This window comes from Neodiprion pinetum, chromosome 3 (genome assembly GCF_021155775.2).
Source record: "Neodiprion pinetum isolate iyNeoPine1 chromosome 3, iyNeoPine1.2, whole genome shotgun sequence".
In the NCBI taxonomy this organism is placed as follows: domain Eukaryota; kingdom Metazoa; phylum Arthropoda; class Insecta; order Hymenoptera; family Diprionidae; genus Neodiprion; species Neodiprion pinetum.
In genome coordinates, this window is record NC_060234.1 from 25810929 (window position 1) to 25826204 (window position 15276).

Below are 15276 nucleotides of genomic sequence, written 5' to 3' on the forward strand. Positions count from 1 at the left end.
GCCGGAGGCTAATCGTTTGTAGTAAAAGAAGATTCTCGTTCACAAGATTGTTTTCCAAGCAGAAGCTGCGGCGATTACCAAACTGCGTTGTCTATTATTATTGTTTAAGAGCTGGATTGCGCCACTTGAGGGATCGGAGCAAGGTTTGGTTAAGTCTTATAATCTTCTCTTCACGGTACACTGTACATTTTGTTAACTAATAATAATAACAAAATCACGTGATTCCGAGTTCGACCAATATGAAAATCACCAGAGGTGCACAAATTTACACGGCCCAATATGGGAGATGTGTAGAATGAAGTGAAACCACGCTTGGCGATGGAGGACATATTTTTTATGGTCTATTCGATGCCATGTTAATTATGTACAGTAATAATGCCGAAGGTCGGTCGATAGATATTCGATATTGTTTGGATGAATTGCAATTAACAAAACCTAAATTGGCGCGATTAGGGCACGATTTAATTTCAAATTATTATTCACCGGAACGCACAAATACCGAAGGATCAAAGCTCAGCAGCTTTCCTTCAATTTATAGCTGCTTCATTCGTACTTATCCTGCATGATAACAATTAATTATCTTCTGTTAAGTATATTGCCCAAGAATACGGTGAAGATTAAATAATTTTCTGACACGTAACTGGATAAGAAGCGTGCAATTAAACTGCACGTACGTGAAAATGTATAATACGTGTAATTTGTCGCAGCCGGTTAGACGCAGGTATAATGTACGTGCTTTTCACTTTCAGCATATCCCGTCACTTTCTCAAAGAATTTTTACCATCATCGTCCCATTATATGGTATTATTTATTCGATTCTCTCGATGACGGATCTTCTTACTTGTGTCATTTCAATCTTCCGAGACGATCGGGGGTACAGCAATGCCTGACCCATGCTCGACGCCTGCACCGTTGCCCATTCTAAGTTCCTCATTTCACTTTCGATAAGGTGAGTACATAGTTCGAATCAATTGCAAGTATCCGTTTCATCACTTCTCGACTGGAGTTTAATCGGTTCGCTGAGACTTGCTTGTTTTCAAAAACAGCAAATAATCGAAAGTTCGCTCAAGTTTTCCCCTAGTTATTGCTGTAGCTTTACGAATTTTCTGCAGGTGCACGCATATCATATTTAGGTATATCCTGGTAAGATTCTGTAATCGGGCAATTTATTAGCGACGTGTAAATTTGTAATAGTTACGAAGAGGAGGGAATATTTACGTATTATCATACAGTAAAAATTCTTTAACGTGTGGTGATGAATAAAAATTCACGCCTCGAAAATAAATTCTTCAACAGCTTGAGGTTTACACGCGGCTGAATAATTTCTCTAATCACACAAATGTCGTCAATATTCAAATATATTCCCATATTGGCCGCAAATGTTTACAATGCCGTTCCGTGACTATTGCTTACATGCGATGAAATGTAAAATCAAGGCCCTATTAGTAATCGTTAATTAACATTGGCCATGTACGAAATATTAAGTTTGTTTAGAAATGTTCACTCTATTGCCAAACGTTGATCACCGTTGTTAACGTCGCATTCTAATTCAATGTACATCAAGGAGCATTTGCCTATAACTTGATAATCGTTTACAGAACATTAAACTGACTCAAAATGACGAAGTACAAATTTTTTTAAATATCTCCGTACAAAAAACTATTGCTTCCTTGTTTCTAGTTTTATTCGGTATCTTTTTTGCAGTGTCGCCTCACTTTTTCTTTTTTGCGTAACTAGCGGGTATTTTAGGATCGGTATTGCAAGTATTCAAAGACACTCTTCTTGAAAGAATATGATACTTTCAAAAAGTTCGGTGTCAATAGTTTCAAGATACGTTAAGACGGATTGATCCGTGCATATAGAGGCTACGCGTTGTTCAAACATTTCAGTATCAAAGTTTATCTATGTGCTGATTTAAAGAACAAGATTTTTCGTACCTACGAGTCAAAAATTATGAAATATTTCTAAAGGATGTGGTATGTAGTGTTGTAGCAAAAATTTGCATATAATCACTGGTTTCACTGGTACAGAAAAAAAAAATCCGCGCAAGTACAAATTCACAACGAAATCTTTGATTTTGTGATAAAAAATGTAGAGAGCAATATTGATATTTACATTAGAACATTTTTGATTTCACAATGCGCGTAATGTACTTCTTTGAAAGTAGGGTAACGGCTATTGGTACTGGTACTTTATTGGTTTTTTAAGACGTGTAAATAACAAATAATGATTTCTCCTAAAGTGTAATTTATACGGTGAACATAATACACTACTCGTTTGTATTTTGCCCGTGGGCCGCGTCAAATACTTGCGTTTATCAACGCTTCTAGGCACTCCTATTTTCACGCAAATTTTAAACGCAAGTGAACCATTTCCTATTACGCAAAGTTGTGAGGAAGTTGTACCCGTGTAGGTAGAAGAAATCACTGAATACAGTGATCTCTGGCAGACCACATCTCTAACAATAATTACGTAAGGAAGTAACAGCTCGTGGCGAAGCCGCAACAGAGTACAAGTTGTACCTGCATGCTTACTACGAAGTTTGCAGTCAGAAAGTTAGATAAGTTTTTTTGACGTCACGAATATCGTTCAAAAAAAAAAAAAAAAAATTTCAGAGTAAGGTTGAAGTCACGGTTTTAATATTTTCTGACAAAAGTATAAAAAATATCGGATGCGCAATTAACGAGAAGCCAGGGATTTGAAAAATAATTTTAATTCATTGAATCATCAATAATTGATGAAGACAGTCGCGTCGAACAAGCGTAAGAACAAGCTTCCAAATTGATCTTTGAACAAATTTAAAATGTCCAGATCTTTCAAGGACGAATATATTTTTTTTTTATTTATTTTTTTTTATTTCGCGAAATGATGTCCCCTGAATTTCCGTTATGGTATCCTTTTTTCAGGTGAATTGTGAAAGGTTGAAAAAAAAAAACATGGTCAAATATTGAATCGCAAATAACGTGCTGATCGTAATTGAACGAACCAGAAGCGTCTAAAACGCAGTGTCAACAGTCGTAAGTGAAATATGAAGGCTTCAAAACGAGCCGAAGAGTCAGCAGACCTGATGCAATTCCCGTGCCGCAAGTGAATCAGAAGAAGCAGGTATATATTTACAGGCGAGAGTTAATTTGCATCAGCGTGCACATACATAACTCAGTTATTGAATAATTGAGTGAACCTTTTATACCCACTCAGCGATAGAGATCTTTTATATTGAGCCTGTCTCATTTTGCGTATTGTAGACGGCTGTTTCGATAATAACTGCAGGTAGCGGCGCGTGCAAAAAAAAACTTGAAATGGCCACACAAGTATGCGACGTTTTAACATACAGAACTTCGGGCGATGCGCATTCGCAAGAAATTAGAATTAATTACAAGTCGCGTCTATTGTGGCGCCTATTATATTCTCTGATCTATTTGCATATCCCGATAGCAGTGAGAAACTAGGTAAGACTGCGTATGGGACTGACTTGATTTTTATCGCCTCTCTTTTACTGCCCCCAGATTTCTCCCAAGCAAACATTTTCCTTTAGTTTGCAAACAAAAACGCGAACTTACCGAATGCAAATCGCAGGTGTAAGTAAACTGTAGTAGAAATAGTGACAATATTTTACTCAACCTACCACTTGTGTTTATGTACAGAAAAATGTCGAGGGTAAATATTGGGCGAAGAAATATTTCCATACACCAAGAGACGGAAGTGAGAAAAAAGAAGTAAGCACGTGGTTTCGCGTGGAATAAGTATGTTAAATGTTTTCTTACGTCCCTCCTGAACTCCTGTTCACACATATATCTCAATTTCTTCTTACGTATCCCATTGTACGCGTGCTATACTGGTAAACGAATATACACAGTGATCCATTTTTATTTTCGCACGTGACTGCCACTGTGAACTGAATATTTGAAAATTGCAGAGAATTATTGGAATGATACTTCATTATTAGGTGTCGTTGGCTTCTACAAATTTACTTTCTAATTTTTTGTTGCCAAGAGCATACATAATTCTTTGAAAACAGATCAAGCAGCTTTGTCGTAAAGATTTCTTGCCACATTCGCCGGTCACAAATATGGAAATTAAAGTTGGACACTCTATAACTGTAAATTTTGAACGTAAAATTTGTTCGCACGCATATTTTCGCTCGTTACATTTCAAGCAATGTGTATATGAAGTGGCAAGTCTTTTGTTACGCAAACATTTGGCATCTATGATTGTATTTCGATTGCGAAAGGTAATGTAATGGATATTCGTACCCATCCATATTCATGTGTACGATACACGTAGTATACAACATGTTATTCAATTCTCAATAATACCAGAAACGGAAATTGTAGCAGACCAAAAAATAATCTGACACACATCAATGCAACTTTCGTTTCGGCATGATAAACGGTACAGTTTATTCCTGAAGAGAACTACGATTCGTTGGAATTGGGCATTGCGGGAATTGCATCCCATCAAAACTAAACAATTTCAGAAGTCTAAAAAAAAAAAATAGAAATCTGGCTGATTTGGCGTTTGACGGAATAAATTAACTTCAATTTTATGGTTTGTGGCTGGGCTTTATTTACAAGTAATCAGACTATGATCGAATAACCTGGGTACATAAATACTTAAATTAGTTAGAAATGTACCAAAGAACCTGATTTTTTGTTCAGTCACGAAATCTGTGCTCATATTGGTGGTCTGCGAACTATGGTCCCGTATGTGTCAGCGTTCAAAGCGTACGATAAAATAGTTAGGATTGTTTTTCGAATATGAGACTTGGCGGAAACTTGCATATGTATAACTGACTTGAAAAAATATCTTGCGGCCATAGAAATAATTTAAACGTTGAAGATATTCAGATATGCTTAAATCATCATGAGCAATCTCTAGAGTTTTTGGAGCGAGAGGAAAGATTCGACATTTGGTTCGAACAGGCTTGAGAATCAATCTATCACGAATTTTTGAAGTTCTGAAACCGGCGAAAATATAATAATAATGTCATGGACCCCAATTATACTGTGAAATTGAAAAAAGCGGTCGTAGACTTTTCTTCCTTGCAGATCAAATTTCTGGTAAACCGCGGAATCACCTATAAAACGGGGTGATTCTCCCCCAAATAAACAACTACGATTGAGGGATGATGTTTTCTCGTCTGAGGGAGCGGTAAGGAATCACCGGCCACGAATAAGATGCTGGGGCATCGTAGGAAAACCTTTTTTCCTTTCCAGCCACCCGTGAGCTCATTGCAACTCTCTTCAAACCGGTTCGGTTACGAACGGTGAGTTTTATATCTCGACTCAGACTGTACCAAAATGTAAATATGAGGTACCTGAATAGTATCGAAGGGTTGAAAAGCTGTATAGTAAATTGAAATTGTGTAACCGAGTCATTTGAATACATCGCGACAACATTTATGATACAAAAAGTAAGAAGGCCGGGAGATATTATAGCACTCGTTGCGTCGTACGAGATTTTTGTATACAGTGCCGGAAATGTTAAACTTCCTCGAATCGAATAAAACTTCGCCGCAAGTTCTCACGCGTGTGCCAAAAATTAAAACAGAAACAACAACCGATCTCCCTTTTTTACTGACCATAAATTCCGTCGCGTGAATTATTTTACCGTTATAAATACGTACAGTAATGTACAGTAATGTTCATTAATGTCTCGGGCTTCCGGCTAACTCGTTTTCTGTTCGAAACCAAATGCGAGTTCGATTCTATTCGAATTATGTGACAATTACTCCAAATCTCTCACGTCGGCTGCATCGCCAGTAATTCTCACATAATTCGTGTAGAATTGAGCTCACATTTTATTTCGGACCGGAAAACAAGTAAGCCGGAAGCTTAAGGCATTGATGAACAATACCGTACATAGAGATTCAAAAGTGATAGAAAACTGAAACTGAATCACGAAACTGTTCGTCGCGATTGTCATAATATATAGTTATTATCATTTGCACCGGATAAACGGGACGAAAGCAATCGAAATTCTAGTGTTGAATTTTACCCACAAGATTAATGGCTGTCATGCATGTATTTATTATATGGATATGACTCGAACTCGAACGTGAGTCGTGACTCAATCATGACTGCGATTGTCGAGCCATCAGCTCTATTATATTCACCTCGTTGATTCACAATCCGCCTTCTCCCATTACGAATTGAACCCATAGTTATACACACAGCTTGGCAGACAATGCATTCCGGTTACTAAACTTGACATAGAGTTACCGTCAGTCAGTGGGATGGTGAAAGCATTTCTCTCCTCTATGATAATTATTTTTTTACTTCGTGGTATCCATACCATTTTCTCTAGCTATATCTGGTCCTGGCCCACATCTCTAACCTGGACTAGAAATCAAATGGAATAAGAAGCTGATACGATTCGCATGTCATGAGATAAAAAGACCTTGTAATATAGGCAGGTTGCAGTATAGTCTTTCAGATTGTTTAATTTTTTGAAAAGAATTTATTTATACAAGCTAAGACTTTGTAACATTTTTCACATTGTCGGGCAGATATTTCCTTCAAAACTTTAATGAAGTTGTAGCATTAAGATTTCGCAAGCTATCCTAAATCATTTCGGTGCTTAGACTGCCGCTCGTCAAGATTGCGAATTAAGACCCTTCCTCACCGGTGTTCAAAATTAGTTTGACCTTAAAGGCACAATGAGATTATATCAGGCGACTCCTCGTTGTGTGTCGATCGAATATTCCTGCCAAATTATCGAACGATATTGATGTCTCACTACTTGCGAATTTCATAAGAATTTCGCATGTTTTTAATTAAATTTCCCCGAAATAATAGTAGATTCGTTCGTCCACAGTATCAAAGTTCCAAATTTGTGAATTGAAATGAAATGCTAAAAATGTGAAAGCACCGAATGTGGTTGTTTCAACATCTCACGGAGCTTTGTAGAAAATCAGAAGTTGAAATCGCGAGAGGGCGTGTGCGACAAATGTACCTGGAAGGCATTCTGCAGGCTTATTATGCAAAATCATTGTGTCACCGCACCGTCGTAGCTGCGGTATTTTCACTGAATTTATTTGCAAGTCTGAAAAACGTACAATGGTCGTATGAAGATTAATATAACGAAATTAAAAGGCGCACGCGTGGGAATGTGTGGTACTTTCAAATAAGGACGCTCCCAATGCAACGTTGGAATAAATACTGAAATAATCTTTTTATTGTCCATTAAGAGTAATATATGAATGTCAATAATATGCAATATAACATACCGAGAGACTGAAATGTTTACCATTCTCAAAAACGTTGAAGAATTTTAATAACGAATTTTGAAAGCACGGATAATCGTCATGTTTCATATTTCGAATGTTGAAGATTTTAAAGAAAACTTATCGTCTAGCAACTAAAAAAAGCAGAAAGAATTTCTAATTAATTCGTTAATTAATTAGTTCGAAAGGCAAAAGAAATGAGGCTTCACCACCTTTAGAAAATTTTTAGAATACCCCATAGATGAATATGTATTCGTTACTTTCATCTTTTCTTCCCCGAGGACATAGCGCAGCGCTTTCCCACTTCGACTCAGTCTTGGTTTGGTTGTTTTTATCCCGCCGTAATTGTCCGAAAGATGATCCACCGGAAGTTCAGTAATGACGAAAATCTACGCGGCACGTTACGATGCATAGGTCGTTATTTGGTCAGGATAGTAAAAGTTATATGCATTTGACACGCGTCTACTTGCAACAATATGTAAAACTTTAATAAATAAAACCCTAACAAGTACTATTTGTTATTAAAGTGAAAGAATACTCTTCAAACTGATGTTTATTATGTAGGTGCGGTTGAGAGTGGCAAACACGAGAAAGAACTGCAGATGTTTGTTACCTTATTGTTAGACCAAAAAATCTAACTTCTGATCACATTTTTATGACCAACTTAATCAAACTATGTGCGATGTACCAATTTCAAATCTTTACCACACACGGAGGGAAAGGATTATTTGAGTCAAGTGATATTCGTTTGATTCAACTAAGTGCTATTGTCGAATTCGGCGATAACAATACTTGCTTAAATTAACAAAATAGTTTCGTCGAATTTTTTTTTTGCTCGTCCGTCTGAAAACGGTCAATTTAATCCCGCGTAATTCCCTCCGTAGAGAATTAGATTAAATATTTTTGGACAGAGTCATGTATTTTTCTTTGCGTGGTCGCGATCAACTGGCCTAATAGCCACGATCCCTGTTCTACAGCACTAAAAAGAATCTTCAGGCAGCGTATGTTTATGAATAATTATATGATCTGAATTTAAGCGTGTACTTACAAAGTAACATGAGCGAGTATGACTAAAAACAGAAGTCGACATAATTTATTAAGAAATATCGCGAGTATTTCTAGTATAAACTGTGTCGTTGAGTAATCCAATATATTGTTCCCTCTGATAATAAGTAATTCATAAGCTTTCAACAAAGTTACTCGCGTGATCTTTCTGATTACGTGTAAACAAGATTTTCACACGATTGTTGCCAAATGATGTATACATAACATATAAATATATAATGTAGGTACATAGGTGGTATGGTGTGAACCAACCTCACTGATCCCCTCGACTAAAATGATCTTGTTAATTCATAACCGCATCCTATCGCAACATTGCGTAAAAAATGTTGTTGTGCGAATATAATATGATAACCGTTTGATACAATCTACGTATGTGTGAAATAGCACGAGTTATACAGTATTTTCGATTTATGCGTCGCGCGATTGGGTTGTCGAATAAATAGGACTAACTTTTTTTACTTATACGCACGGTTGAAGGTGCGATGTCTTTAATCTAGTAAGTCGTTGTAATTAATTACATGATAATAAATTAATTACATCAGTTTTTTGTATATTAAAACCAATATCATAATTGGGTTGACGGCTCTATATGTTTATATAGAGTCTATATATGTATATAAATATATAGACGACGAATACGACTAACTGAAATATCTAATATCAATTAGACGAACACGCGATATGATTCGCGGATTGATTAATAGCGTATATCGACAAGTAATGAATAAATCAGTCATGTTTCACTCTGGATAAAGCAATGTACGATTTTTGATCGGTAAGGTTGTGCCAGCCTACGGGACCGATTTCACAGTCCGCGCAAATTAGATATTTGAGGTTTTCGACGGTATTTGAAAAGCCGATGTTTTCAAAGGTGAACATATCGTCTACCATCCAATAGTCCGATATTTCTTCTTCTTCTTCAACTTCTTCTTCGTCCTTTCGTTGCATACGATGCAATTTCACCGCTACCTGTCGCAAAACATATATTTGTTTTTCAGTTTCCGAATTGTAATCCATAGCTTTTCGAGGTAATATGCCGGTTTCAAATAATCTTAATATTATTTAAAACAAATTGTTTCCGTCATTACTTAAGTATCAAACGGTATGTAGAGTTAATCATTATTCGAAAATCAGAGTTAGGTAGGCGTTTAGGAGTTGGAGAGGGACATAAGAGATACAATCAACGTCATTGGTTCGTTCTGTTAGATCTGGCCAATGGGATCGCGTCAAGGTATCTGTGTAATGGAAATGATATTTTCTATGTTAATCTATTCCAGGAGCCACCGAGGGCCCATCAAAAAAATAAGCACAACTCTATTCGATGAGCAATAGACAAACGTCAGAAGTTGACGAGTTGAGAAATATTTATCCTTGTAAATTCCGTAGGTAGAAATCACTTTCACTCGCTGGCTAACATGCGACTCCTCGTATGTTTTTTACATTTACTTTGACAGCATTAGGTGATTAATTCATGCGTGATTTGTTATGAATAATGAACCGAATGCTCAACTCGCATCGCGCATAACTTGTTGTTTTGCATGCATGTATACACATACATGGAATTGTTGGGTTGATTAGTAGACGATTTAGAGCAGTAGTCGGGATTTAATCTCAGCCGACGGATGTCAAAGTGATGTGCAATTACTTGCGTATTCTACGTGGTATGGCTTACCTCGATATTCACGTAGGTTGAGCTTCCAGGATTTAATATTTTCGATGAGCAAAATGTGCATAATACCGTATATATATTTTTTCCGTTCTCATCCTTCAACGATTCAATCTCTACCGAAGACGACATACTTGAGTTAGCGGAAGTAACTTATCTGGCGATGCTTATACACTTGTATTTGTATATTATTTACATACGAATGTCCAACTAGGATTGTTGTCATTGAGGTTATGCTGTTTCTTGATTCGCGCCGGCCACCGGGATCGGGTGGGCCTTCGGAAGTTCGTCATTGTCCGAGATTTTCGGTTTCAGCTATCTTCACGCGACTCGATTATCGCGATATTTCATAGGCGGGTAAATTGAAATCATCTAGGTGAAAACTGGTTGCGAAAACCGCCTGTCATTCAATAGATTATCGTAAAATCTGCCTCTAACGGAAACAATACCAATATAGACTAATAAAAATATCGCGAACTATGAGTATTCTTACATAGACGTTTTCAAACTGCAGAAAAGATTCAAACCCAGGTAGGGAAAGTTCAGAGCTTGGGAGGCAATTTGCTTTATTTATTGTTTATTTTTTTCGCCTGTGCCGCTATGTGGATTTGAAGTTTATTACGAATTGTAAGAACAAATTTTTTTTTAAAATGTGTAACTTGTAATATAATTCAAACATATTCCCAAGTATCTCGTGTGGTACAATTCAAAGTATGTTAGAAACTTTGAAGAAAACTATTCAATATGTGTATAATATAATGTATATTTTTTGGTGTCTTCTGCCATCGAGATATTTTATCAACTGAAAAAATACTTCAATTATGAATTGAGAAACAAAATTATGATACATTACAGGTACTTCTAGTTAATTAAGCCTAGCTTACACTCCGATCGAAAGGTACGCTATTTCGTTTCATGTTATACACTGCAGTGTAATGTGCTAAGTACATAACTTATAGCAAAAACTTTTGGCAAAGCAAACGTGTATCACAAATTTGCATTGATAATATTTGTTAATAATTGAATTCCTCCTTTGTTCATTAATAATTCGAAAACAGACTATAGATCTGGTGTGGAATGAAGTATTTTTTTTGTACCTATAAAATATGCACGTTTCATAAAATTGATTGATTCTTAATATCATACATTATACTTCTCAATGGTGTCAAGATTCGTGATTTATTCTGATATCAATGGATCTTTAATAAAATTTTAGCTCAATTCAAGCACTTCAATTTCTCAACTATTTCATACATAAAATCGTAAAAAATGATATGGCTAACAATTTGGAACATATAATTACGGTTCTAACGATTGCATTCATTTTAATTAATCTCATAAGTAATCATTGAAAATGAAACTCTGTCCATGTCAAGTTTAATTAGCACACAGAACGCCTGAGCAATTGATAATCAGGTAGGAATCTGTGGCTATTCTTGAGTCCTGATCACATTCTGTGCGTCTTTATCAGGGAACGAATGTTATTTTTACAAGCTCGATATCATAAAGTCTTTAACTTTTTTCTTCAGTTTTAACGGGCTCTATTTTTCGGCCTAAAAGATCGTACTTAGTATGTTCAATTTCTTCATCTGTATCCGAACTGGCCTCACTGTCGCTAGAATGTTGGTAAGAACCAAGACCTGGCAAAATTCCAATGCACTTCATTCCTCCAGGCATCTTAGTCGCCTTTTCAAGTACTTCCTCAACATCTGTAAGAGTCTTTGTAGCAAATTTAGTTTCATTAACTTTCTCGCCTGAAGTTTCTGCAGTCTGTACAGCATGCATGGAGCATTCTTTCAATTTTGGCACTGTAACATCACCGTTTTCTTCTATTTCAGATAGTTTTCTTTTACTTCCTTTTGTCGTATCATCACTGCCTACAGTAACAAAACAAATGAGGAATTTATATTGCGTGGTGTTCTTCGATAATAGGTTAGAGGAAAGTTATAGTGACTTTCAGGAAAAAGAGCACGACAAAAAACCTGATTTCAGATTGATTGTATGCGATATTTATTTTCCAGCTTATTGAGTCATTGAATTAAATTTTATGAGTTAAAAATTGGAGAAAACTGGAGATATTGTTACAATTGATGGCAAAATACTGTAAATCGGTCTAGTACAGTACTAAAAAGTCATGAAGAACAGAGCATTATCATATAGTACAGCATGATCCCGACTATTGTCAATTTTTATTACAGTATTTTTATCACTGCTGATTTACTGGCATCACAAAAAATACGAGATTCCTCTTCGTTTACTTGAAATTCTGTTACAAAATCACAATATCAGCACTTGCAGAAAAACGATTATGAACATTTTCCTTGTGTGTTGACTGATTCTTATCACTCGATTTAGTGGCTATACAGAAAGGGTATATGTACCAAATTTATATTTCTTAAAGTCTACAAGACTTGATTTTTTTTTCAAATATTCCTTTCTCAAAGTGACCCATCCTGTGGTTCAAAGTATTCACCATACGTAAGTTCAGAAATATACAGTTGAAAGATATTCACGCCAAAAAAATAAAACATCATTAAGCAAGCAACATACCACTAGGTTGTTTTTCAGTTCTTTTGACAACAGCTCCAGCCAACAACCTTAGCTGGGAATTCCTTCCACTGAAATGTTATTCTTGATCAACATAATTCTTAGATTACAAATGGTAAATGTAGATATTTTTAATCAGCCTAGAGGCAAGAGTGAAACTATGAGAAGGAAGAATAATAATGCAAGTAGTACTTCACCTTCCACTAGACATATTTTTATTAGTTGTTTGGGGTTTCTTTAGTTCCTGCTTAAGCCTTTCATCTAAAGATTTTTCATGCAACGAAGCAACAGCTGCTTTAAAATCCCTCATTTCTTTTTCTTCTTCTAAATTTTTTTTACGTTCTTCTTCAAGTTTGGTACGGTCAACTAAGTCTAGAAATTCTACTTCATCATCATCAAGGCCTTTTATCATGTTTTCTATGAAACAGTAACGCATAGTTAACATAATTGAATCTTGAGACTCCGGGATCTTCTTTTCATCATTGAACCGCATTAACCTTAAATTTTTTGTCTCAAAAAAAGATGTATTAAGAAATCGTCACTTACTGAGCTTGTGCGCTTCTTCATATTCCATATCACGTTTGCCTTTTTGCTCCTGTAATCGTTCATACAACGATCTTGGATCGTAAGGCTCTTCTGGTGCCTCTGTTGAAAAATAGGTAAAGCATTAACAGGGCCAAAATCGTAAAGATTGGTGTGATTCGTAGAATAAACTTGTGTTACTAAATCTTCTACAAGTGTTTAGGGTTAACAATAATGTGAAGAATCCGATTCTGAATTATTCCAGGTTGAATTGTAGGTTACTGTCATTTTCACAACATGGTATGAAGAACAATATAACGACGAGGCATTATCTAGAGACTCTTTAGAAACTATCGAATTCTTCTACATATGCATGGATCTTTCGACGAGCTATTTCTACAATAATACTTTAATAAAAGCAGAAGTGAAAATGAATTAAAAAAATAATAGTCTGATCAATGGTCATTTAACTAACCTAACGGTTGATCCGCTGATCTTACACGATCCCATTCCTCTTGTCGTGCTTTCCGTAATTCAGTTATTTCAGCTTCTGATATGAATCCAGAACTCATTGTAACAGTCGTTAATAAACCGGAATAAATTTTGGCAATTCCGTATTATTAAATGTATTTCCCAGATATTCTCTTCGAATAAAGTTACTTATGTGAAGTTGTTCACAGAACACGGTTTGTGTTTGACGGCACGAAGCTCTACGAATAGAAAGGTATCTCGTATATGAATTTGTGTACTGCTTTATGCAGCAAAACAACTGCTACCAAGGCCGTGTTCGAAAATGGACTGACAGTACTGTCAGCAATCTTTTATCTCTTTTGCGTTTCCAAGTTTGTGAATAGCTCTGACTCTGTCCTAGTGAATTTTCAGTACTGTCAGTCAATTTACGAACACGGCCCAAGAGTAGGTTTATTTCTACTTCGAACGTCAATTTTCATGTATGTACAGCAAAATGGTAAAGAAAACACTAGAATCTTTGACCTATCAGAGCATTTTTGCTGCTACTGCATCAGCTTTGAAGTTGTGACTGAAGATACATAAAGACTGCTAGCTTTATGGGACTATGCGTAATCGAAAATAGCCGACATAAATTCATCGTCGAGCAGCGACCTCTGCGTCCTCCCCTGCACGCGCAACTCAATCCGGTAAGCAGTCGGTAAGTACAGGCGAGAAGAACTCATGTTACGTGTACCCAAATAATACAGAGTCGAATATTATTATGCATATGAAATGACGAACGGGAACAGACTGAAATTGTCATATAACCCCGTATGGACGCCGTATACTTTTCAACTACGCAAATTCATTTGGGTCAAATTCGGTAATGTGAATCTAATTCCATCGGATCGACAAAAATCATGTTATCTAAATAGATGCACTATAAATATGCACTTGGTTTACTGTTAACCAAGTTAGAAACCTTTTCTTGATACAAAGGATGGGAGACATAGTCGAAGAAGTTAATCAAAGGATGAAAATATATGGTTATTCCTATATGTACGTTATGTAATTTCTGTAAATATATTAATATGTTAAAACTCGTACCGTTAACTGTAGATAATAATATGTATCTTCAGTCGACGCCCATATCTTCATTCCGAAAGAAGATGCGGCTGATATATAAAAATAATTTCTTAACTGACGTTAGATTTCTGTGATTTTTAAAAAATGCAGTTTATTTGCAGAGAAAAATCGAGACCTTTGTACACAAAATTCTACTTGCATTTTTCGGAAATTGTATCCAGAGGATACAATTGTGTAATAATACTATATATAGGATATCAGAAACTAACGATTGAAATCACCTAAAGATAAATTTTCCGGATTCTTTGTAATCAAATTCTCAGAAAGTATCTACGATATCTCTGTCAAAAAATACAGATGACAGGTTGTAAAACCTCTCGAAGCTTCAAGAGTGTTCTGTTTCCAATCATCCATTGGTCTTTTCTGAGACAAGATTCTGATCTATCGAAGTATTTCTATGGATTTCTGCGAACAGAATTTACAAATTTTACAGACTTAAGTAGAACAAGAATTTCACGAAGTGAAGAGGAGACGTTGTTAGAAAGTTAACGAGTTATAATATATATGTTGAAATTACAAGGAAATTGTTAGAAATTCATGTAATTGCTTCGTAATCATTCAAGAAATCTGCATCGTTGATGAGTTATTGGAACAGCAGATGGGAGTTTCTTACTGCAATCCTTCTTCTACAATGGGTCTTTTAGACAGTTCACCC

The 15276-nt window shown here is 35.9% G+C and overlaps 2 protein-coding genes across 3 annotated transcripts; both read right to left on the bottom strand.

Annotated features, from left to right (window-relative positions):
* Nucleotides 1-6419: 6419 nt before the first annotated feature.
* On the bottom strand, nt 6420-10240 carry strat (RAB interacting factor STRAT). Its single transcript, XM_046616532.2, has 2 exons — nt 9963-10240; nt 6420-9259 (listed from the first exon to the last, which is right to left on the bottom strand). The coding sequence occupies exons 1-2, from the start codon at nt 10086-10088 to the stop codon at nt 9020-9022; spliced, it is 366 nt and encodes a 121-aa protein (XP_046472488.1). The 5' UTR covers nt 10089-10240; the 3' UTR covers nt 6420-9019.
* A 276-nt stretch (nt 10241-10516) lies between these two features.
* LOC124214289 (PSME3-interacting protein) lies at nt 10517-13793 on the bottom strand. Of its 2 annotated transcripts, XM_046616531.2 has the most exons (6): nt 13501-13793; nt 13050-13148; nt 12701-12920; nt 12507-12574; nt 11524-11833; nt 10517-10758 (listed from the first exon to the last, which is right to left on the bottom strand). In XM_046616531.2, the coding sequence occupies exons 1-6, from the start codon at nt 13595-13597 to the stop codon at nt 10755-10757; spliced, it is 798 nt and encodes a 265-aa protein (XP_046472487.1). In that variant the 5' UTR covers nt 13598-13793; the 3' UTR covers nt 10517-10754. The 2 variants fall into 2 exon arrangements, with proteins under 2 accessions (XP_046472487.1, XP_046472486.1); XM_046616530.2 differs by having other exon boundaries at nt 10517-11833; nt 13501-13790.
* Nucleotides 13794-15276: the final 1483 nt, after the last annotated feature.

Coding starts and splice junctions, on each gene's coding strand:
- strat (XM_046616532.2), bottom strand. CDS start 10,088: ATGTCGTCTTCGGTAGAGATTGAATCGTTGAAGGATGAGAACGGAAAA. Junction 9,260..9,962: donor CAACCTACGTGAATATCGAG/GTAAGCCATACC, acceptor GTTTTGCGACAG/GTAGCGGTGAAATTGCATCG.
- LOC124214289 (XM_046616530.2), bottom strand. CDS start 13,597: ATGAGTTCTGGATTCATATCAGAAGCTGAAATAACTGAATTACGGAAA. Junction 12,921..13,049: donor TGAAGAAGCGCACAAGCTCA/GTAAGTGACGAT, acceptor ACTGTTTCATAG/AAAACATGATAAAAGGCCTT. Junction 11,834..12,506: donor AACTGAAAAACAACCTAGTG/GTATGTTGCTTG, acceptor TTGTTACTGTAG/GCAGTGATGATACGACAAAA.